The following is a 21480-nucleotide window of genomic DNA, read 5'->3' on the forward strand; positions in this document are numbered from 1 at the left end:
TTTTTTCTTGCAAATAGCTATATGATGTGTTTTAAATTTTCTTAAAAGAAAATTGGGGATTCTGGAGGCTTTTTTGAGTGTGTGTTGAAGTTCCAAGAAATGTGTTGACATTAATTTGAGATAGAAAATCATGCAGAACTCTCTTAATCTTTCTCCATTTCTATTAGTTCTCTTATGAACAGTGTGAAGTTCTGTGGTTGTTCTGAATTTCTTTTCTCTCCCAGTTTGAGCATTGAAGTCTCCCGATAGAATTTTTATATGATGTTTTGGAATTTTGGCTGTAGTTTCTTCTAGAGGGTGCCAGAAGTCCTCTACTTTCTGCAAATCTTTTTGGTTGTAATTATTTGAGGGTGCATGTAGTGATAGGCTTTGTTTCCTGATTTAATTGACAGTATGGAAATTCTTTCAGAAGGAGAAGTAAAGTTGAGTACTGAATTTGTTTTCTCAGGCTGCAAATCCAGTGCCAAGTTGTATTGATTTGTTACGGAGGAAGATTTAGTATTTTCCCTACGTAAATCCAATAATTTCCTGATTCAAAGTGATTTTCATCAGTGTACCTGGTTTCTTGAAGTACTAAAATCTGGATGTTGAATTTGTCTATTGTCTGCATATTTGTTAGTTTTTCAGTTTTTAGAAGAGTATTGATGTTTAGAGTACCAATGAAATGTTTGCACTTTAGGCGAAGAAATTTGGGAAGCTCCAATACATTCCCGCATGATGTTCTCGGTCCCCCAGAATCTGATGACCAAGGTAAACTAGTACAGTGGTATTCAAACTTTTTGGTTGGCGTACCCCCAAAATCCAATTGTTTTACCTTCATACTCCTGAAGTATGAGTATATTATGATTATACCAGAAATAATATATGATTGTTGCTGGATGCCAAATAATATTAATTATAATCATCGTCATCATCTTACGCAACTTATTCCAGTTGCTCAGGGTCCCTCCGTGCGCTCGGGGTATTTTCAACTAAAAATCCCACCCCAGCAACAGCAGGAATCAAACCACGGTCGCCAGGATGAGAGGCAAGCAGCTAAGCCACTACACCCTCCTCTTCCCCAATAACAACAATAGTGTATTGTATATGTATATCGACGCTGGGCAAAGGAAACCTTGTAACTCCTTCGGAGTAAAGTTTACAGAATAAGCTCAAAACTGAGCAGAGGGCAATAGCCGGAGAACTGTTCCCAGTATTTTCATTGCTTAATGATAGCCCAATTATTCCACCATTGGAGTCTTCTGTTTCCTTCTCAGGCAACGTGGTTTTCTCGTGAGTGGAATTAGGAGGTTTTCATTGCCTAATAACGATATATATACATGAGTATAATTATTAATGCAACAATTACCATTGTATTATATACATGGCTATTGAAGAAAAATTGAAGTGAATAAGTGGACTTAAAAAGAAAAATTTTTAAAGAGAGCAATCCATACCTAGTCAAACAGGCACATATTAGAGAATGAATAGTTCGGAAAGGAGACTCTGTGTAGTGGTAGACAGAAACACCAAATCAAAAGGAGATTTTATTGAAAATGAGCGGGCTCATCTCTTTTCTGAACTGCTCGCCGAAAAAAGTTCAAGCTACAATAATTTCTCGTACCCGTCTCTAGGGGTAGCCTTCATGGTACGCGTACCACGTTTTGAATACAACTGAACTAGTATATCTACTAGGGCCCTGGGGTAGCTGCATTATTAATTGAATTCATTGTGCTAGCAAGTTCAAGATAATGGGGAGATCGATCTGTGTCAATCTCACTGTTACGACTAATGTAATAGTGGGCCTTAGAGGCTGCCTCAAGACTTTTTTCGGCTGTATCTGGTTTTGGTCAGCGACAGGAATTTTATTTCCCCCAAACCCACTGGGCAAGTTTGGCAACCCTCCGTATCTACCACCTGGGATGTGCCCAATAGGGGAACAGGCAAATAAAATAATAGTAATAATAATAATAATAATAATAATTATTATTATTATTATTATTATTATTATTATTATTATTATTATTATTATTATTATTATTATTATGTTTGAATGGGTCTATCTACGATAGTCAAAGATTAATTTAAAACTTTAAAATAAAGGTTAGGCTATATATTTTTTCAGATATTAAATTTTAACAAAACTATTCACTTGGTGAAAGAACAAGATTTCAGGTACAGAGCTAATCTGGTACAAAATCAAAAAACAGAAAAACTAAGAATTGGTAAGTTCAATTTGAGCTTCAAGCTTATAATTTACAAAGGTCCCAACATGGCTAATGTTGCGTTTAATAGATAGGCAAGGAGATGGATCTCCCAATTTGCTTCACAGGAAATTCTAAATCACAATTTTGCTCCAACGGTTACAAGTCACGGCCTTCCAAAGCCACCACTCAATATTAAACAAATATCTATTACATTACAAGAACAAAGCCTCTATGCTGTATAGTTCAACCAAGGAGACTGCACTCCCAAACCCTAACCACCTATTCAAGGCAACTTTTACCTTTTACGCTAGAGATTAGAGCGTTTTTGCTCAATAAAATTACACTTTCAAGCCTCTCTAGGCACAACCTACAATTTACAAAACCATATTGGTAGTCTTTTAAGTTTACATGAAAGAAAAATTACAGGGCTATTGAGTATCCATTCTACCAGGCCTTTGTGGAAAACAACAGGTTCAATTACTGGCCCAAAAATCAAAATGTCTGGAGGTGGACACTTGCGCTCCTTGACATCAAAGATTAAAACCCTACTTGGGCTTGTGGCCCAACGATGCAGAGGCTAATCCTAAACTACTGAGGTGACTAGATGGACAAGTTAAGTTACAATTTACAAGTGAAAACAGTTACAAAATCATAGTCACCTCAAGATTAATTGAAGGGGAATTCGAGAGGGTAACGCACTCTCTATCCCCGGTTTTCAGTTTAAGTACTTATGATTTACTTGGTATTTTTACATGAGAAGGAAGAATGTTTACATTTTAGGAAATTGTTACATAGTTAACGATTGGAACCTTCCCCTCGAGTCAGCGTGCAGAGATAACTACTAAGATAGAAATTACCTTTGCTGGTGTTGTGCCTGCCGATGAATGAGGCCCCTGCCTCCTCTCTTAGCACACGCACTCAATAACGCGATGATCAGTAAGCCAAGTTAGCTCGAAAAGGCGTCAGCTTTTATACCCAAGAGGAAGCTTCGAGAAGGCTCTGGATTAATCCGGACACACCCTCTCATTTTATTGGACAGTCGAAAAGTTACAAGCCTATGATTGGTAGAAAAATAAATACATGAATTTTCCTATTGGTTGAAATCCCAAGTTGGCGGGAAGAGCTAGAAGTGTTGCAACCTTAGAAATATCAAAAGAAGGAATAATGGATTCACTTTAGAAAACCTATAAATACAAAATTTCTTTAAATTTCTAGTTATTCCACTTTGCACCAGAGTGCATGTCATCAGTTTTTTAATAAGAGACATCTATAGAGTAAAGTCCAAACTTCTCGAAATAGTTGTTGCAACCTGTGATATACAAAAAAAAAAAAAAAATTAAAAAAAAAATCCAGTCAGTTTAGGAAACCATAAAATAACACATTACTCTATCACTTTAGTAGTGACATCTGTTGATCAACGTCTCAACTTCTTGCACTAGGTGTTTCACTTTTTATGTGATAGTGTTCTTCAAGGCGCTTCATATAAATGCACGGGGTTGAGGTGTACCTCCCGGTATTATTATTATTATTATTATTATTATTATTATTATTATTATTATTATTATTTTTTTAGGTATACATTTGCAAAGTGTGCAATGAAAGGACACTTTTTCCTCGTCACCACGATGCTCGTAAGTTACTGGAAACCCGTAAAGGCCGATGTGGAGAGTGGGCTAGCTGCTTTACCCTGTTTTGCCGTTCCATGGGTTGGGAGACTCGACATGTTGTTGATCAAACTGACCACGTCTGGACAGAGGTTTGTTCTTCTTAATACTTAGAAAGCTTAACTTAGTGAACTACTGTCATGTTTTTAGACAGATTGAGGTGTTTAATGTTTTTATGCACCACTGATTATGACAACTGATGATGACCAAAAAGATCGAAAATAGTACCAAAATAAAAAATGAGGATATAACTGATACTAAGATATAGTTGTGTTCACATATGTTTGTACTGAATAGGTGGACCACTTAAAACCAAATCATATGTAAAATTTCCTCTTGTATTTGATCTCTTATCACCAAAGTATAATAATTTCTGTTATCAAAGAGGAACTATTATATTATTATCAATTATTTTAATAGTTCTGGATCTTATCTGATATTTAAATTTAAGATGGCTCAAAAACGTATTGAAAGAACGTTTCATAATAAACTTTACATAAGGAAATTCAGGTGGCTTAACAAGGCTTATGTTTTGAGTCAGCTGTTGCACTTTTCTGAGGTGATCATCTATTCTTGATCCTCAGAGCGCAGACAGAGGATGATTCTCAATATCATAGATTTCTTAGTTAGTTAATACACAGAGGTTTGTGTACACTTTGCCAATAAAGGGGATCACTTCTGTGCTTTTAGAATGAGTTTAAATGACATTTGTTATAAATAGCGCTAAATGCTGTTTGTCACTTCCTTGTCATAATAGAACTGTGCTAGCTTTCTGACGAAGTGTATATTGAACAAAGATTTATTAAGGGGTAAGACATGACAAAAGATTATTGTAGGAGGCAAAGTTTGACATTGATGCTTCCATTGAAGAGCCCACTCATGTGTCGGGAAGTGTATAGTGGTGAACAGTATTTACGTTATTAGTCATGGACCCTACACTATGCAGCCTAATACCATATATGGAATTGTTTCCAAAATGGTAGATTTATTTTAGATTTTGAAAGTGTCTTAATCCCTTCTCTGATTTTGCCTGGTTTTATCCATATATATATATATATATATATGACAATATAAAATTCATGTTTTATCTGTTTTGACTTACTAGAATTCACATAAATTTTTCCTTTATTGAAAAATAGTTTTTGTTCCACCTATTTAAATACATTTGTGATTGATCAATGTTCTTTTTCATTGAGCATGTTTATTCACAGTAAAACATTGTTAACATGAATTCAAAGAGACCAGAAGGGGTTAATATTTTACCGTTCTGGGTAATATTAAAATCACTACTGTAGTGTTACATAAATGTTTTAATTACATGTTATAATTGTTTTGATGGATAAGGATACATATATCAAAAAAACTGAAGAATTTTTTGATCATAACAAATACACAGTAGTGACTAAAGATCCGTTAGCAAAAGTTCAACGCAACTTAAGAGCCTTACTTAAAAGATCCACATCTCTTTTTACCGAACAAGAACAACAAAAACTCGTCATTATGAATCCTAGGCTCCCAGTGACAAGAGCTTTGCCCAAAATACATTAAAAATATCTTCCGATTCGCCCGATAATCAATTGCCGAAATTCTCCCACATATAAGGCCTTCAAATACATTCATAATTTTTTTAGAAAGCATTACAATTTTAATAATAAACAACCCTTAAGAAATTCCATTGACTTGTGTGACATTCTGAACAAGTTTGGCATGCGTCCAAATCAGACGGTGTGCTCGTATGATGTAGTGAATATGTTCCCAAATATTCCGACAGATAAAACTGTTAATATTATTCATGATAATATTTGTAAACATATTAGACTTAGTAAACTGGAAGTAGAAGAGTACACTAGATTATTAAACTTTGTATTAGACAATGATAACTTCTCGTTTAACAATAGAATTTATAAACAGAATGGATTAGCAATGGGTGACCCAATATTGGGCATTGTAATTATAAACAAAGACGTCACTAATAGTCAAGAAGTTCCAGATAAGTAAATGAAATCAAACCCAATTTGAAATTCACAAAAGAGGACGAAGTCGATAACTCATTGAATTTTCTAGATATAACAGTTACGCATAAGGATAACAGTCTTGATTTCCAAATCTTTAGAAAACCTATACAATCATCTACAACTATAAACAATTTCTCATTACACCTGAATTTGCATAAACAAGCATCTTTTTACAGTCTAATGTACAGAGCACTTAGAATTCCTCTATCTCCCAAGAATTTGAAGACAGAGTTTAATTATATTAGGAATCTTGCTAAACTGAATGGTTTCAAAATAGGAATGATCAATAGACTGATCAATAAATTTAAGAATAGGTTATCCACGAATCTGATATCAGACAAAACCAAAAAGACTGAGTATGCTACATTCACTTATAACAATCCAGCTGTACACCAAATTACTAATGTATTCAAAAAACATAATTTTAATATAGCTTTTAGAACTACTAATGCTAACCAATCCATATTCTTCAATAATTAAAAAGTTAATTATGACAAAAATCATTATGTGGTGTCAAGAGTATACAGACTGAAATGTACACAGTGTAATTTTTCATATGTTGGACAAACTGGGAGAAGCTTTATGAAAATATACATGGAACATGTTGACGCAGAAAAACATAGAAAATACTCACTTTACAAAGGTGAAAAATGAGAGTATCCTCCTAATTCAATATAATAAATATTCCGTCATTAGACGGAGTAAACAAATTCAAACATGTTTCGGCTCGTTTGAGCCATCTTCAGTGAAAAATGAGGGGAGATTTGAAATAATTTACATAATATAAGTTGAAAAAATGCTAAAAAACATAATGAAGGAGCAAATGAAAAAACAAACAAAAGAGAGCCTAGACGGAAACAAAATTAGCACAAATATACAATATTTACATCAGTATGCAGAGCAAAAAACAACTCACTGCGACAAAATTCAGTGAAAAGGTGTTAATTTAAAATAATAATTGAAACTAAAAACTGTGTTAATCTAAGAAAACAAATGAATGAAAAAACAAATGGTGCAGACGGAAATGAACAATAGTAGCACATGGTGAGGTTGTGGACCTCATAGTTTACAAAATATTGTTTGGTAACAATAACAAATAGGTTGAAATCACTGTTGATCATCCTTGTAGAAACCCATCACATTAAATTGGTCAGGAGGGGAGCGGGAGCAAACATTTTGAGAAACCAAGCCTGATGTGACGTGCAGGCGAAAAGCCTGTGACAAGGAAAAAACACCAATGAAATTTAAAGCTTTAGAAATAACAGCATTCTCAAAATCTTCTCAATCTAGCGGTCCCTTTCTTGATTATTGTTTCATAATGTTGGCTGGTGTCTTGCCTTATTATAAAGGGTCGGAAGGGCCGCGATATAAAATTGAGAAGCTGTGTTAGGCAGAAGACAGATGCATAGTAAACTGTAAGTGATCTAGCGGAAACCGTCAATGAAGCTCTAATCTGTAATCTGTAATTCTACACTTTTTACTTATCACCCCACATTTCTCATACAACCTCATTTTTCCATTACATGTTTGAATTTGTTTACTCCATCTAATGACAGAATATTTATTGTATTGAATTAGGAGGATACTCTCATTTTTCACCTTTGTAAAGTGAAAACCGTCAATACGGAATGATTCTAATATCTTGTAATAGAAAATACTCGGCGATGAGTTTGCATATGAGGGAGACTGGTCACTGATTTGAATCCATAGAGAAAGATCTAGCGATAATTAGAAATATAGAAAAAGGAAGAATGTTGAACAAACTAGAAAGTTTCTATATTTATTTAGACCAGACGTATAATAAGGATCAGAATCTTAATGACTTCACAGACATTAAAAGCATGTTACATGCATTAACACCTAAATTATTGAAGACGGTTAGTTCAAATAAAGTTTGGATACCTAATATATTTAATTCTTCATACTCTAAAACTCCACCCATACCTACGGATAATGGGCCTACTTCCAGCAAATTTGATAACTCCACCCCTTCGTCAGCCTCGACACAGTTAACTCCACCCATCCTCTCCTCCCTTCCACACTCCCCATTCCTTCCCATCCGTATTCATTACTGCCTCTGCAGCACAGTTACAATACAAGACTCGGAGCCAACAGAAGGGCAGTTACTAACACAACGGTAGATAACAAGTAACAGCTTACAGCAAACACGTAAGTCCTCATCTATTCTAAGCAACGTAAAAAGAGTTCTCTCCTTGTGTTCACCATTTTAAGACTTCCTTTCCTTCTCTTACAGTGAACATTATTCCAGAATCTACTGGCATCTCTCGACAAAGGTCTCTGACAATATTTCCTACCTGTACAAAAGTGCCACTTCTTCTACGATAATTCAACTGATGTTTCAGTTTCGCCATTACGTACATCTACCTTTAAATGTTTTAATTCCTTCATGCTTACGACTTGAACAGTGGCCTTGAACATATTGTGTACATGACATAAGTTTTTGTGCTTATGTTAACGCCGTCATTTTGTTGGCAATATACGCATTATCACATTGGTGAATCCACAAACAATTTACCATTTTAATTAGAACTACGTATTTTTAATGGAGGAAGTTTTAGTCTCTGTCAAGATAGTTTTAGTATGATCATTGACAGTGTTCCATTAACATGTTTTTATTAATGTAACAATATTCACACTATAGTACCAAATTTTAGTAACTAGGTAATCTTTTAGCTTCTATTTATAATATTATATGTACATTTGAAGATTATTTTGGGCTGAAGATGCCTTAAATTAAGGGCGAAACATGTCCCAAATAAGTGTTATTGTGTTTATGCAACCACTATAAGTGAAAATAAAGTATTGGATAGGTGGATTAATGAACACCTTTATTATTTTTGAACTGAATTTGAAATGTAATACCGATCACTTTTCTGTTTTCTGCTGGTATTCAAGTTATATTTACAAAATTTCACATTTAAAATATATAACTCATTACTATTTGTTTGATGAAGAATGAAGATCAAAGTGATCGAATGTAATGTGGTTAAAGAAAAAAATCACTGATCAGTGTAGAATGTAGAAAGGATAAATTATAAAACTAATTACAAAAGGATGAATTTAAGGCCATATTTCTCACAAAAATTGACACTAATCGAAAGGTGACTGGATAGGTTATCCCAATTATAACCTTACGTCCCTGCTAATAATAATAATAATAATAATAATAATGAAAATAATACAGGTTTTTACAACCCACTAACTACTTTTGTGGTTTTTGGAGATACTGAGATGCCAGAATTTTGTCCCACAGGAGTTTATGTGCTGAGCTTCAAATACCACTCGGCTGTGCCAGGATCGAACCTGCCAAGTTGGGCTCAGAAGGCCAGCGCTTTACCATATGACCTTCTCAGCTCGGCTATGACCTTGCAATTTATTAGCATAAGGCAATGACATTTTTATAAACCATGATTTGAACAAGTTGAGATCAAACCATCCACAGCCCTATTGATACCTCCCTCAATCCAAGTATCATAAAAGTGCTTGCTTTTGTAAACAATGAATGGGGGTAATAAATTTTGATCTTCAGCTGCTCTCATCATAATAGCGATACTAGTTTTAGACATGTCTAAAATTCTCTCAGCATGCTTTGTACCCGTTTCACAACCACCTTCACCTGCCCCGGATCATCAGAAAAATTTGTTTTGTCATAGTTAATTGGCCTAATGTTTTCCTGAAGATTTTCATAATATTCTTTTATGATCTCCCTAGAAACAGTGCTCTAGTTCTTTTCATATTCTCGCCGGGCTGAGTGGCTCAGATGATTGAGACGCGGGTCTTCTGACCCCATCTTGGCAGGTTCGATCCTGACTCAGTCTGGTGGTATTTGAAGGTACTAAAATAAGTCAGCCTCGTGTTGGTAGATTTACTGGGGCATAAAAGAACTCCTGCTGGACTAAATTCGGGCACCTTGGTGTCTCCAAAAACCATAAAAGAAGTCAGTAGGACATAAAGCCAATAACATTATTATTATATTTTCATATTCTCTCTGATTCTCACCAACAGCTCATTGTTTCTTCTGAGAAATGCATGAATCCATTCTAATTGGAGCTGATTGTCTTTTTCACCTTCCATGCATGGTTAAGACAACTATGTACGATGTTACGTACATCTGGGGTTTTCGGTGGAGAACCCCACTTGGCCAATATCAACAAAACTTCAGCAAGTGCTTTTTCCTTTTCCTTGTTTAAAGCCCACGTTTTGTTTTACTTATCATTAACACTGATGTGTACGGCACAGCAAATTCTTCTTATGCTCTCCTGATCATTTTCACCTTCCATGCATGGTTAAGACAACTATGTACGATGTTACGTACATCTGGGGTTTTCGGTGGAGAACCCCACTTGGCCAATATCAACAAAACTTCAGCAAGTGCTTTTTCCTTTTCCTTGTTTAAAGCCCACGTTTTGTTTTACTTATCATTAACACTGATGTGTACGGCACAGCAAATTCTTCTTATGCTCTCCTGATCATTTTCACCCGACCTATGGCTTTTACTCTATTTTCCAAATAAATCTTATCATATCTGCACTGCCAAGTTCTTTTATGTATGTTCTCACCACGATCGGCATTACCTTAAAAAAGACAACTTTCTATGTAAACCCCTGCTGACTTGACAATGACAATACCTAGCATCTCATACAAATGTTCATGTAAGGACCCAACTAAATGAAGAATAGTTCACAATATCACCTTTCTGTCTTCGTACAATCTGTGAAGCTCTACAACTGAAGTTTTCGCTGCTAAGTAGTTGTCGGTGCAATAAACTGTTTCCCGCAGCATCCACTAGTCAGTTTTAGGTGACAACAGTGCTAGTTCTTGGCATTCAGTCAAGTACACAAAGTTACCCTCGTTTGGACATTGCATGGCGATTTCATTACTGCCGCTGTTTGGTAGGAGACTTCAAATTACATGTAAACAACCAAATGATGGCTATTACCCCACTATATCAGTATTGCCCCATTCTTTGGTAGGTACTCACTATGAGCGACCAAACATTTACAGAAACAGCGATGGTGTTTACTCTTCCTTTAAATATGAACAATAACAATTTTCAGCATGCAATACTAAAAAATGAAATGGCGTATGGCTTTTAGTGCCGGGAGTGTCCGAGGACAAGTTTAGCTTATCAGGTGCAGGTTTTTTGATTTGACTCTCGTAGGCGACCTGCGCATCATGATGAGGATGAAATGATGATGAAGACGACACATACACCCAGCCCCCATGCCAGCGGAATTAACCAATTATGGTTAAAATTTCCGACCCTGCCGGGAATCGAACTCGGGACCCCTATGACCAAAGGCCAGCACTAACCATTTAGCTATGGAGCCAGACTATGCAATACTATACTTTCCTGAAAACGAATATTTACTACTCAAACGCGTGGATTAAGAACTTTTGCAATTTGTTTTTGTTTTCAGTTGTTTTGCTGCCTGCTTTCCTTTGGCATGCGTACTTTCCACGGGATGTTGTGAAGTCTGACTTAAAATACATACAATGATTACGAGCAAGGGACAAAATTTAAACTGTTCGTATTTCAGGCTAACAAAAATTTGCAAAATTTGCATTAACCAATAGGACTTCCCATGAAAAACAATGTATCCTTGCCTGGACCAATTTTTTTTCTTTCTTCATGTTCATCGAGTGTTCATTTTAAGCAGTTAGTGGGATGTAAAAAAGAACAATAACATTATTACAGATAGCCTAGAAATGTCTATTAATGTGCTCCTTCCTGTTGCTTGTGCATGTACACGGGGACTTTGCCACGAGTTTAGGGGATTTTTTTAATAACTCTGGTTGTAGTAGTGACAATCTGTTCGTAATTTGAGCCCAAACTTTGACCCTTTTTATGAGACAGTGCCAAAAATGGATTTATATGTTGTGATTGCAAAGGATCTTAACAGCTGGTGTTGGTATGAATGTAAGGATGTAGTTCCATTGACTTCACTATTTGATAGTTAAATATTCTTCATATGTGATACAAGGCTCTAAAGTGCATTTTCAAAGGTAATGGATTTCTTCTTAGCCTTTATCTCTCCACTGCTGAATGTAGGCTTCTCACATTATTTTCCAGTCTCTTCGATCTTGAGTATCTGGTATTGCCGTGTTGCTGCTACTTTCTTTACAATATCAAGTCATCACTTCCATGGTCCTCCCACACTTCTTGTGTGTTTCCACAGTCTCAAGTGAACATTCCGAGGGGTCCAGCCATGTGGCCTACCCATTGCCATTTCAGTTTCGCTATTCTCTCTAGGATATCTGTCACCTTCATTCTTCACTCAAATTTTGTCCCTAAGGCTGATACCTGGCATTTTCTATTATGCATTGTAGCTTTGAAATGCATGCCTTTGTTAGAATCGTAGTTTTTAGGCCGTAAGTTGTAATTGGTAAGATGCCTTGGTCTTTCCTGCATTTTGGGCAGTCCCCAGGTGGCAGATTCCCTATCTCTTGTTTTCCTAGCCTTTTCTTAAATGATTGCAAAGAAATTGGAAATTTATTGAACATCTCCCTTGGTAAGTTATTCCAATCCGTAACTCCCCTTCTTAAAAACGAATATTTGCCCCATCTTAAATTCTACATACCACTTAGTGGAGCAGCTTGTCTCCTTTCTTCCAAGTCTTCCCAGCCCAAACTTTGCAACATTTTTGTAACGCTACTCTTTTGTCGGAAATCACCCAGAACAAATTAAGCTGCTTTTCTTTGGATTTTTTCCAGTTCTTGAATCAAGTAATCCTGGTCAGGGTCCCATCCACTGGAACCATACTCTAGTTGGGGTCTTACCAGAGAATTATATGCCCTCTCCTTTACATCCTTACTGCAACCCCTAAGTACCCTCATAACCATGTGCAGAGTTCTGTACCCTTTATTTGCAAATCATATTTATGTGATTACCCCAATGAAGATCTTTTGTTATATTAACACCTAGGTACTTACAATGATCCCCAAAATGAATTTTCACCTCATCAATGCAGTAATTAAAACTGAAAGGACTTTTCCTATTTGTGAAACTCACAACCTGACTTTTAACCCTGTTTATCATACCATTATCTACTGTCCATCTCACATTATCAAGGTCATTTTGCAGTTGCTCACTATCTTGTAACTTTACTTTGTACAGAATGACATTATCTGCAAAAAGCTTTATCTTGGATTCCTCTTTTTTCTTATATCATTGTAAATATGATTTGATACGGGAAATGAAGCTGATTTCTTGCATTATCATTGACATATGTAAAAAAAACATAAAGGTCCAATAATATTGCCTTGAGGAATTCCCCTCTTAATTATACAGGGTCAGACACCACTGCAAGGCTCCCAAATAGGAAAATGCAGTGATAGTGCACTATGGAAAGTATGTACCTCCACATGTATAAATGTCGGCCTTTGGCATTCATATCAAAAATTAAGTTCCCGGAAGGAAACCATAATTTAATTTCATGTAATGCAAATGTTAAAAACATTCAAGCTCATTAATCCTTTTCAGTTGTGAAATTACAAGCATTTCCCGTAGTGTGGCAGTGGGCTCATCAGTTGGATTGCCACACCTTTCCAAGATGCTGGCAGCTAGTGCGCTGTTAGGTGTAGCAATCCAACTGATGAGCCCACTGCCACACTGGGGCAAAACTCTGGTAATTTCATGATTGAAAAGGCCTAAAGAGCTTGTATGGAATATCCTTGTTGCAAATACAAACCATTATTCTCGTCATTATTCCGTATTGAAAAATAGCTGATCACAAAGTTATACAAGGAGTAATTTTAATACCACCTATTCAATACAAATTTATTCCACTATAGTGTGGTTAAATGCACATGGAAATTATCAGAAATTTGAAGGGTACATGTTTTTCCCACTATTTATTGGGCATCATCAGCCACAAACAATCTTAAAACACATGTGGTCTAAGGAGTCATAAAAACTTACTTAAAAAGTATTGATGAATATTTACAAGTGTTAATACTGTGGATGCAAAATGTTTACAGTACAAATATATTGATTAAAATAAAACTTATACTAAAATTACTTTGAAAAATTGGGATGTTCGTCTAAAAGTACTAGTAATATATAGTTTTTAAAAAATAATCATGTCTGGCACTGAAATGGATCCTCTTGATGAGAAACATGAGCAACTTTGTGATATCCTTGTTGGTCAGGATAAATCAGACGTTTTCTAAGCACTGCCGCTCAGTCCTATTCTTCGAGAGATTTCTGCGATTTGGTTGTTAGAAAAATATTAATCTCCAAACCAGTCACTACTGAGGTAGTCTTCAACTCCACTATCATAGTTTTGAGTTGTTCTACATTTTCACTTATCAGAATATTATCAAACTAAATATGATTCTGATACAAGCCATCAATTTTTATTCATTTTTGTCCCAATCTAAAGATTTGAGAGCTCATGTCCATTTTGTTAAACTCCTTTTCCCACCGGGATCTTGCTGGATATCAGGTTTTCATCCGCTCTGACTGTCATAATGGTACTACAGTTTACATATTTAGGTATGATTAATGAAATACAGGTGAGTTATCGCAAGTTGGAGGAATACTTATAGTAATAGAAGGTCCCAAAATGTCATATGTATTTAAACTGTATCAATTTAAAGTTGACATTGGTGGTTAAATTGCAGGTGTATTCTCTAACACAAGGACGCTGGCTTCATTGTGATCCGTGTGAGAATGTGTGTGATCAGCCCTTAATATATGAGAAAGGCTGGGGCAAGATGTTGACGTATGTAATAGCATACTCCTGTGACGATGTTCAAGATGTTACCTGGCGATACTCCACTGATCATCGTGGCATACTTTCTCGCCGTACACTCTGCACAGAGGAAGAACTCTTGACAACTCTGTGGCAAGTTCGTCAGGAACGTCAGAAGGGTTTGTCTGAACCGCGACGTGCATACCTTACACGCCGTCTGCTGAGTGAACTGGTAGAGTTTCTGGTTCCTCGAAAACCTTCTCAGACTGAATTTCAGGTAAGTATTTTATTTTTAAAGAACTGTAGGAAATTTTACTAAATTTTAACTAGTTGAAAAGGGTGACTTACCTTGAAAGTCCAGTGGGATCATAGAAGGGAGTTGAGAACATCTAGACATACAACATGTCTAATAAGTCCATTTTCAAAAATTTAGTGTGGTTTTCTGATGGGTACAGTGTATTTATATACACCAATGGGCTAGGTTCCCACTTCAATTAGAGAAATGTAGGACTGGTAACTGTTCAACTAATCATCATCATCAGTGTCCCACTCCAGTCGCCTGGATGTCGTTTACAAGCCTCATCCACTCCTTTCTGTCCTTCCACTTTTCCTGCTCCATTACTTCCACCACATCCAATCCACCTTCTCTAATATCCTTCCAAATGTGATCCATCCACCTTCTTCTCGGTCTTCTAACTGGTCTCTTTCCCTTAACTTCCCTTTCCAATTTCCTTCTTGCTACCCGTTCCTTTTCCATTCTTTTTACATGTCGGAACCATCTCAGTCTTGCTTTCTGTATCTTCCGTACTAACGGTTTTATATTTAGGTCTTCTGTGATTATTAATATTTTGAATTCTCTCTCTTCTTGTCTTTTTAACCGATGTTCATAAAAATTTCATTTCTGTTGCTTGGTTCTTACTATCTTGTCTCTTATCGTTACCAGTGTTTCTAGTCTGTACGTTACAGTTGGTATGAAATACTGTTTATATAATGTTCATTTCGTTCTCTTGAATACTTTGTCATCTCATAAAAGCTCTCTGACTTGATAATAAAATATTGTACCTTTACTTAGTCTGTTATTAATTTCAGGATTAATTTCATTACTTCCATTAATAATCCTACCCAGATATGTAAACTTCTACATTCTTCAACCATTCTCCATCTATGTTCACTTGTCTTCTCTTTTTCTCTTTTCCACAGCGTAACTACAGTTTTCTTTTTACTAATTACCATTCCAAACTCCTTCAGATTTTCATTCCAAATGTCCAGTCTCCTTTGTACTCCTTTTCTTCCCTTCCCCTAATCACCACATCATCTGCAAATAGCAAAACATTCACTTCATCACTACTGATACTCTGTTTTACTTGTTTTATGATTTCATCCATCAATATAATAAACAATAATGGTGACAGTGCACTTCCTTGCTTGAGACCTTTTTTCGTATAAAATGTTTCAGACTCACCACTCCCCACTTGCACACTGCTTATACTCTCATGATACAACATTTTTATCTTGTTAATTAATGATTTTGGTACATTCTTTTTCAGTAGACATTCCCATACATGTTTTCTCTTAATTGTATCATAAGCTTTTTCTAAATCCAAAAATACAAAGATGATTTCCTTGTTCTTTTCTAGATGTTTTTCCATTATCATTCGCACTGTAAATATCAAGTTTATTGTTGATCTATTTGATCTAAAGCCATATTGTTCTTCTGTGTTTCTATTATATCCCCGAGTCTTTTGTCTGTGACTTTCTCCATTATTTTTAGGCCATGTGATAATAGGGTTATACCTCAATAATTTTCACATTTCTTCCCATTTCCTTTTTTGAACAATGGTACAATGCTTCCTTGTTGCCAACCTTCAGGTAATCCTTTCATCTTTCCACATGGCATTTAGGGCTCGGTATAGCCACTGTAGTCCAATGCTTCCTGCTGCCTTAATCATATCAGCATTGAATTCATCTTTTCCACTTGCTTTCACTGCCCTTTCAAGTCCCAACCATGTTATCGGGTTCTCTTCTTTTTCTCCATCTATTATGTCCATTTTCTTATCTCCTTCTTCCTCCGAGCAATCATCCTCATTATAAAGTTTTTCAAAATACCTACTTTGCCATCACCTTCTGAAGACCCTTTTTGTCATGTACTATGGATCCATCTTCTCTCTCTAATGCATTGATTTTTGCCAGATTTATTGTTTTCAATTTATTACTCTCTGTAATAGCTTCTGATTTCCTCAACTATCTTGTTCAATTTTGTTGGTAAACTCTCCCCAACATTTCTCCTTTTCTTCCTTGATACTCCTCTTTAATTGTAGTTTCATACTTTTGTATTCTACATGTAACCTTTCTATCTTATTCTTATCCCTCTGATATGTTTTTTGCTTTTCCTTATCCATTTCTTTCTTCACCTTGTCTTTCTTTTATTTCTTTTTTTTTTGTTTTGTTTTGTCTGTCTACCGCAGTGTCTGCTTTCCCTTGTTATATGTCCCAGATTTTCCAGGATGGTACACGATAATAATCATCTGTCCTGATGTCCTGAGAGAACTTTTTGGGACATACATGTGTTGTGGATTTCATCAAAATTGAAAACTATGTGCTAGGTTTTGGTTCATGCAACGCCACATTAAAAGAAATATCATGCCTCTATGCACGTCTGCTGTACAGATGACTGTATATGAAAACTTCCTCATCTTAAAATGATAATTTGTTAGATGAAGATATGTGGGTACCAATTTTTAGAACATCCATTGAAAACAGTGTAGATCTGTCTGCTTTCTCAACTGTAGTTGCTTGGTTGAATATGTTTTTTCACTCATAAATTCATTTTGGAGTGATGACCAGGCTAGACATTGGCTAAAGCAAATGTAGCACTTGAAGATCATTTTTCAACCTTATGATGAGTGCTATTTTACCTCAAGATTCCAGAGGAAAAAGAAACTTGTTGAAATCCATAGTTCTAGCAAGTGACGAAGTCTGACCTGTCTCCACTTTTAGCCAATGAAAGATATATCAGTTTATATATACATTTTTTTTTTTTACATCTTCTGGATTTTGACTATTTTAATACAGCAACCCTAATACTTGCACAGCAACCCTATACTTTCATTTATGAATGAATGTCTTGTTCTTTGTTACAACATCCAATGTTTTGGCCATATCCATCCAGCAGTTTCTAGGTCTTCCAGCCAGATAATTTCCTTCTGCCTCTCTTTTGAAGTACATTTGGGCTGTTCTTGTAGACTCTATCCTTATCATGTGTTATGACATAAAATTTAAAATTGGGTTTTACTTAGCATCAGTTATGACTTAAACAATAAATCATGGCTTTTTGGATTTATAAATTACAGAATCTTAACTTATTTTATTTTTATAGCTAGTTTTTGTGCGTATACAAACATGTGTCAGCTTAAATTCTAACCTAGCATTATAAGAACATGTTTCATTCCATTTTGGAACATCTTCAGCTTAAAAAAAAAAAGTATGTTAAGTACAAATATTGACACACATAAAATAATGAGAACCCTAAAGGTGATAGTGAATTTAAAATGCTCTTCCATAGATAAATAAAACACTGAACACATCATTGCTCGTATTGATAAAATAGTTCGGTGTGGCATTGGTCATTAAAGGGGGAAGAGGTTCTTCTTTCTTCTAAATTTAGAAATGTGTTGATATTATACAATGCTCATTCCATTAACTTGTAATATGTACTGAGTTTTACAGTTTAAACTGTAACAATAATATCAAAACCTTAGTTGATTATAATTCCTGGTTAAAAGTATAGAGATGTTGGTGGGAGTCTCCCGTCCGGCCCCATTATATTCCTCCTTCCTTTATGCTGTCAGCTGACTGAGATTTATAAGTTGTACAGTATCTTACTCATGCACTGAATAATCCCCAACCTTAAATTTAGACTTTTTTATCATTTTATTCCAAGAAATTGTTAATTTTACTGGGGATATGAAGTGTCTATTTTCAAAACAGGACACTTCCATTTAAATAGATTAGAAAAAATTGCAAAAAAATTATTAGGGATACATAACTTTACATCATGCTACTGTATTTGGGTTTATTATCATGTTTAGTAATTATTTTAGGATATGGAAAATGATGATTTGTATGGAAACAATCTGGTCTTGTCCAGTTTTGAAGCGAAGTGCTGGACTTTTCCAGTTTTGAAACCCCTCCTTGGACTTGTCCTGTTTTGAAACGAAGTGCTGGACTTTTCCAGTTTTGAAACCAAATATTGGGCGTGACCTGTTATAAAAGTTAACTACTCTGTCAACCAACTCCAGTTCATCTGTGGGGCTGTGAAAGTGGCTGTGTCGTAATGATTGAATTCCACATTTTAAATGAAATTTCATAGTTTTAATTTTTTAAAAATAAATCACACTACAAAAACTAATTTAACAAAAAGGCAGATAAAAAAGAATAAACAAAATAAATAAAAAGCTAAACATTAGTTTACAAAGGAAATAAACTCAGAGTTTACATGCAAAGGAAGTAGATTATAATATAGCCAAAGTAACACTGGATCAAGTAATATTAGATTGAGACACCATTGTCATGACAATCACCTTCACAGAATTCTGGTTCACTGACCACATCAGAAATTTCACCAGCATTAGAAACTATGTCTTGATAGAACTGTAATTTATCCTGATTTTTCCAATCTTGTCCAAAATGATTGTTTTTAGAACTGATTTATTTCTTGAACCTTTTCTACCTTCAATTTATTCATTCCAATGGGTGCTTCAAGAGGATTGATCATACTGCTGTTTTTATTTTTTTAAATGTTTTAATATTTTTAGTGATTGTGAGGAAAGCAACGGGAAACTACCTCACTCCTCATTTCCCTAGTATGCCTCTTCAGTGACGCCTGGGCTGTCTATGATAGCCTTTGGTGGGGCTGTGGAGGATCAAACTAGCCTCCGGGCTGAATACCCAATGTACATTCATAGTGATTGTGCCCTCCACTCCTAGATCACTTCTGTAGTATAGCACTCCTCTTATACGAATATTGTTCCCCATAGTCCTCCTGACTACAAATATCTTGCAGTGTGATATCTTGAACGGAAGGGACTGAGTAGATTTCATCACATCACATTCTGATATTCAATTTTTCAATCATAAATGGTCCAGTCCTTTCCTATAACTTTGACAGTTCCATGATTCTGGAACACTTCATGATACTAAGAAGGTAGGACAATAGTATTCATTCTTTTCAGCTCCTTCTCTATTCGTCCAAAAACTCTGTTTGGCAGAAAAAACAAGTGGCCAGTAACAGGAAAGAATATCTCAACTTTCTTGAGGGGAGCACTGCAGAGCCATTTAGAGAACATTGTCAGTAGCGTTAAATTCTAATTTTGCCCAGGGCCTACATCGGCAAAGAGTTTTATTATGTTTATTTCTTGAAGATCAATAGTTTGCAGCTCATGATACAGAGCAGACATCACTTCATTTGATGTTTTAGGATGTTCATTTTCTGTCCAAATATAAATTGACACTAGATTCTGGCATACTACTCTTTTGAACTGCCAGTAAATACCGTGAAGTTATAAAGATTTACCTGATGGAAATAATATGCTACTGATCTGGTAGTTTTGGTAGTACCTGATTTTTCTGGCAGTCAAAAGATAGTGTTACCATGCCATTTCTTTCCTCTTGAAGAAACTTGTAGAATGCCCTGTACCAGGCAAGTTGGCTGTGCGGTTAGGGGCGTGCAGCTGTGAGCTTGCATTCAGGAACTAGTGGGTTCGAACCCCACTCTCAGCAGCCCTAAAAATGGTTTTTTGTGGTTTCCCATTTTCACACCGGAAAAATTCTGGGGCTGTACCTTAATTAAGGCCATGGCCGCTTCCTTCCCATTCCTATCCCATTGTCGCCATAAGACCTATCTGTGTAGGTGTGACGTAAAACAAATAGCAAAAAAAAAAAAAAACGCATGAGTACAGAAGGACCAGAAAGTGTCATCATATCACTGTCCAATGACCCATCTGGCACGCTTAATTGCAGCTTTGCAGTCTCTCCCTTTAATTGAGTGGAAAGCTCTCTCTTTGGATCAGTGGTAGTGTGTTGGCCTCCAGATCCTAAGATCACGGGTTCAAACCCAGCAAAGTTAGTAGGATTTTTGATGGGCAGAATAAGGTTCATTTGCCACTTATTTACATACAATGTTTGCATATAAAAGATCTTAGGTTATAGATTTGGTGTTTACCAGGCAAAATTCATTAAAACTTGGCTGTAGATTGCCAAAGAGATCAGTTTACTCTGCCCTCTGATAGAATAAAATGGAATGTTAAAATTGATTTGCATAACAGCCTAGATGGCATCAAATTAAAATGCCTGCACATTATTATTATTATTATTATTATTATTATTTCTTTCTTCATTATGCCCGTTTACCGAGCGCGTTGGAACTTGTTAGCTTGATGATGGTTTTCCTTTCTTCTTCTCCTCCCAAAATCTCTTCATGAACTCGCTGTGTTGTTTCTTGTGTTCTTCCGTCCATTGTCTTCCTGTGGTTCTTTTAGCCTTTTCCGTGAACGTGTGCTTTGCAACCAGATTCCCAAAAGCCTTGCGATCCCTGATGATATCTTCTGTGATGTTCATTTCTTTTAAGTCCAGCTTTATTTCCTCAAACCAGCTTATTTTGACCTTCTTTGAATTAACCAAGCAGTTTTTTTGGATATCTAGTGTCGTCCATTCTACAGATGTGGCCATAGAATTTCAATCGTCTCCTGCGTATGGTATCGGTGAACTTGTCGATTGCTTTGTACAAATCTACAGTCTTCCTTTTTATTCATATACCATTTACACGAACGGGGCCATATATTTTCCTCAGAATTTTTCGTTCTTGTTTTTCAATTTCATCCATTTTAGAGTGGCCTCCTAG

The 21480-nt window shown here is 35.7% G+C and overlaps 1 protein-coding gene across 3 annotated transcripts in view; it reads left to right on the forward strand.

Annotated features, from left to right (window-relative positions):
• The window catches only part of Pngl (N-glycanase Pngl), a 56993-nt gene that overhangs the window by 19933 nt on the left and 15580 nt on the right, over positions 1-21480 (forward strand). For 2 of the 3 annotated variants that reach the window (XM_067145183.2, XM_067145185.2), the window contains 2 exons: positions 3760-3942; positions 14512-14859. In XM_067145183.2, the coding sequence (XP_067001284.2) occupies positions 3760-3942; positions 14512-14859 (531 nt within the window). The remainder of the gene's footprint in view (positions 1-3759; positions 3943-14511; positions 14860-21480) is intronic. The other variant, XM_067145184.2, reaches the window with a different exon arrangement.

The sequence above is a fragment of the Anabrus simplex genome, chromosome 4 (genome assembly GCF_040414725.1).
Source record: "Anabrus simplex isolate iqAnaSimp1 chromosome 4, ASM4041472v1, whole genome shotgun sequence".
NCBI classification, from domain to species: domain Eukaryota; kingdom Metazoa; phylum Arthropoda; class Insecta; order Orthoptera; family Tettigoniidae; genus Anabrus; species Anabrus simplex.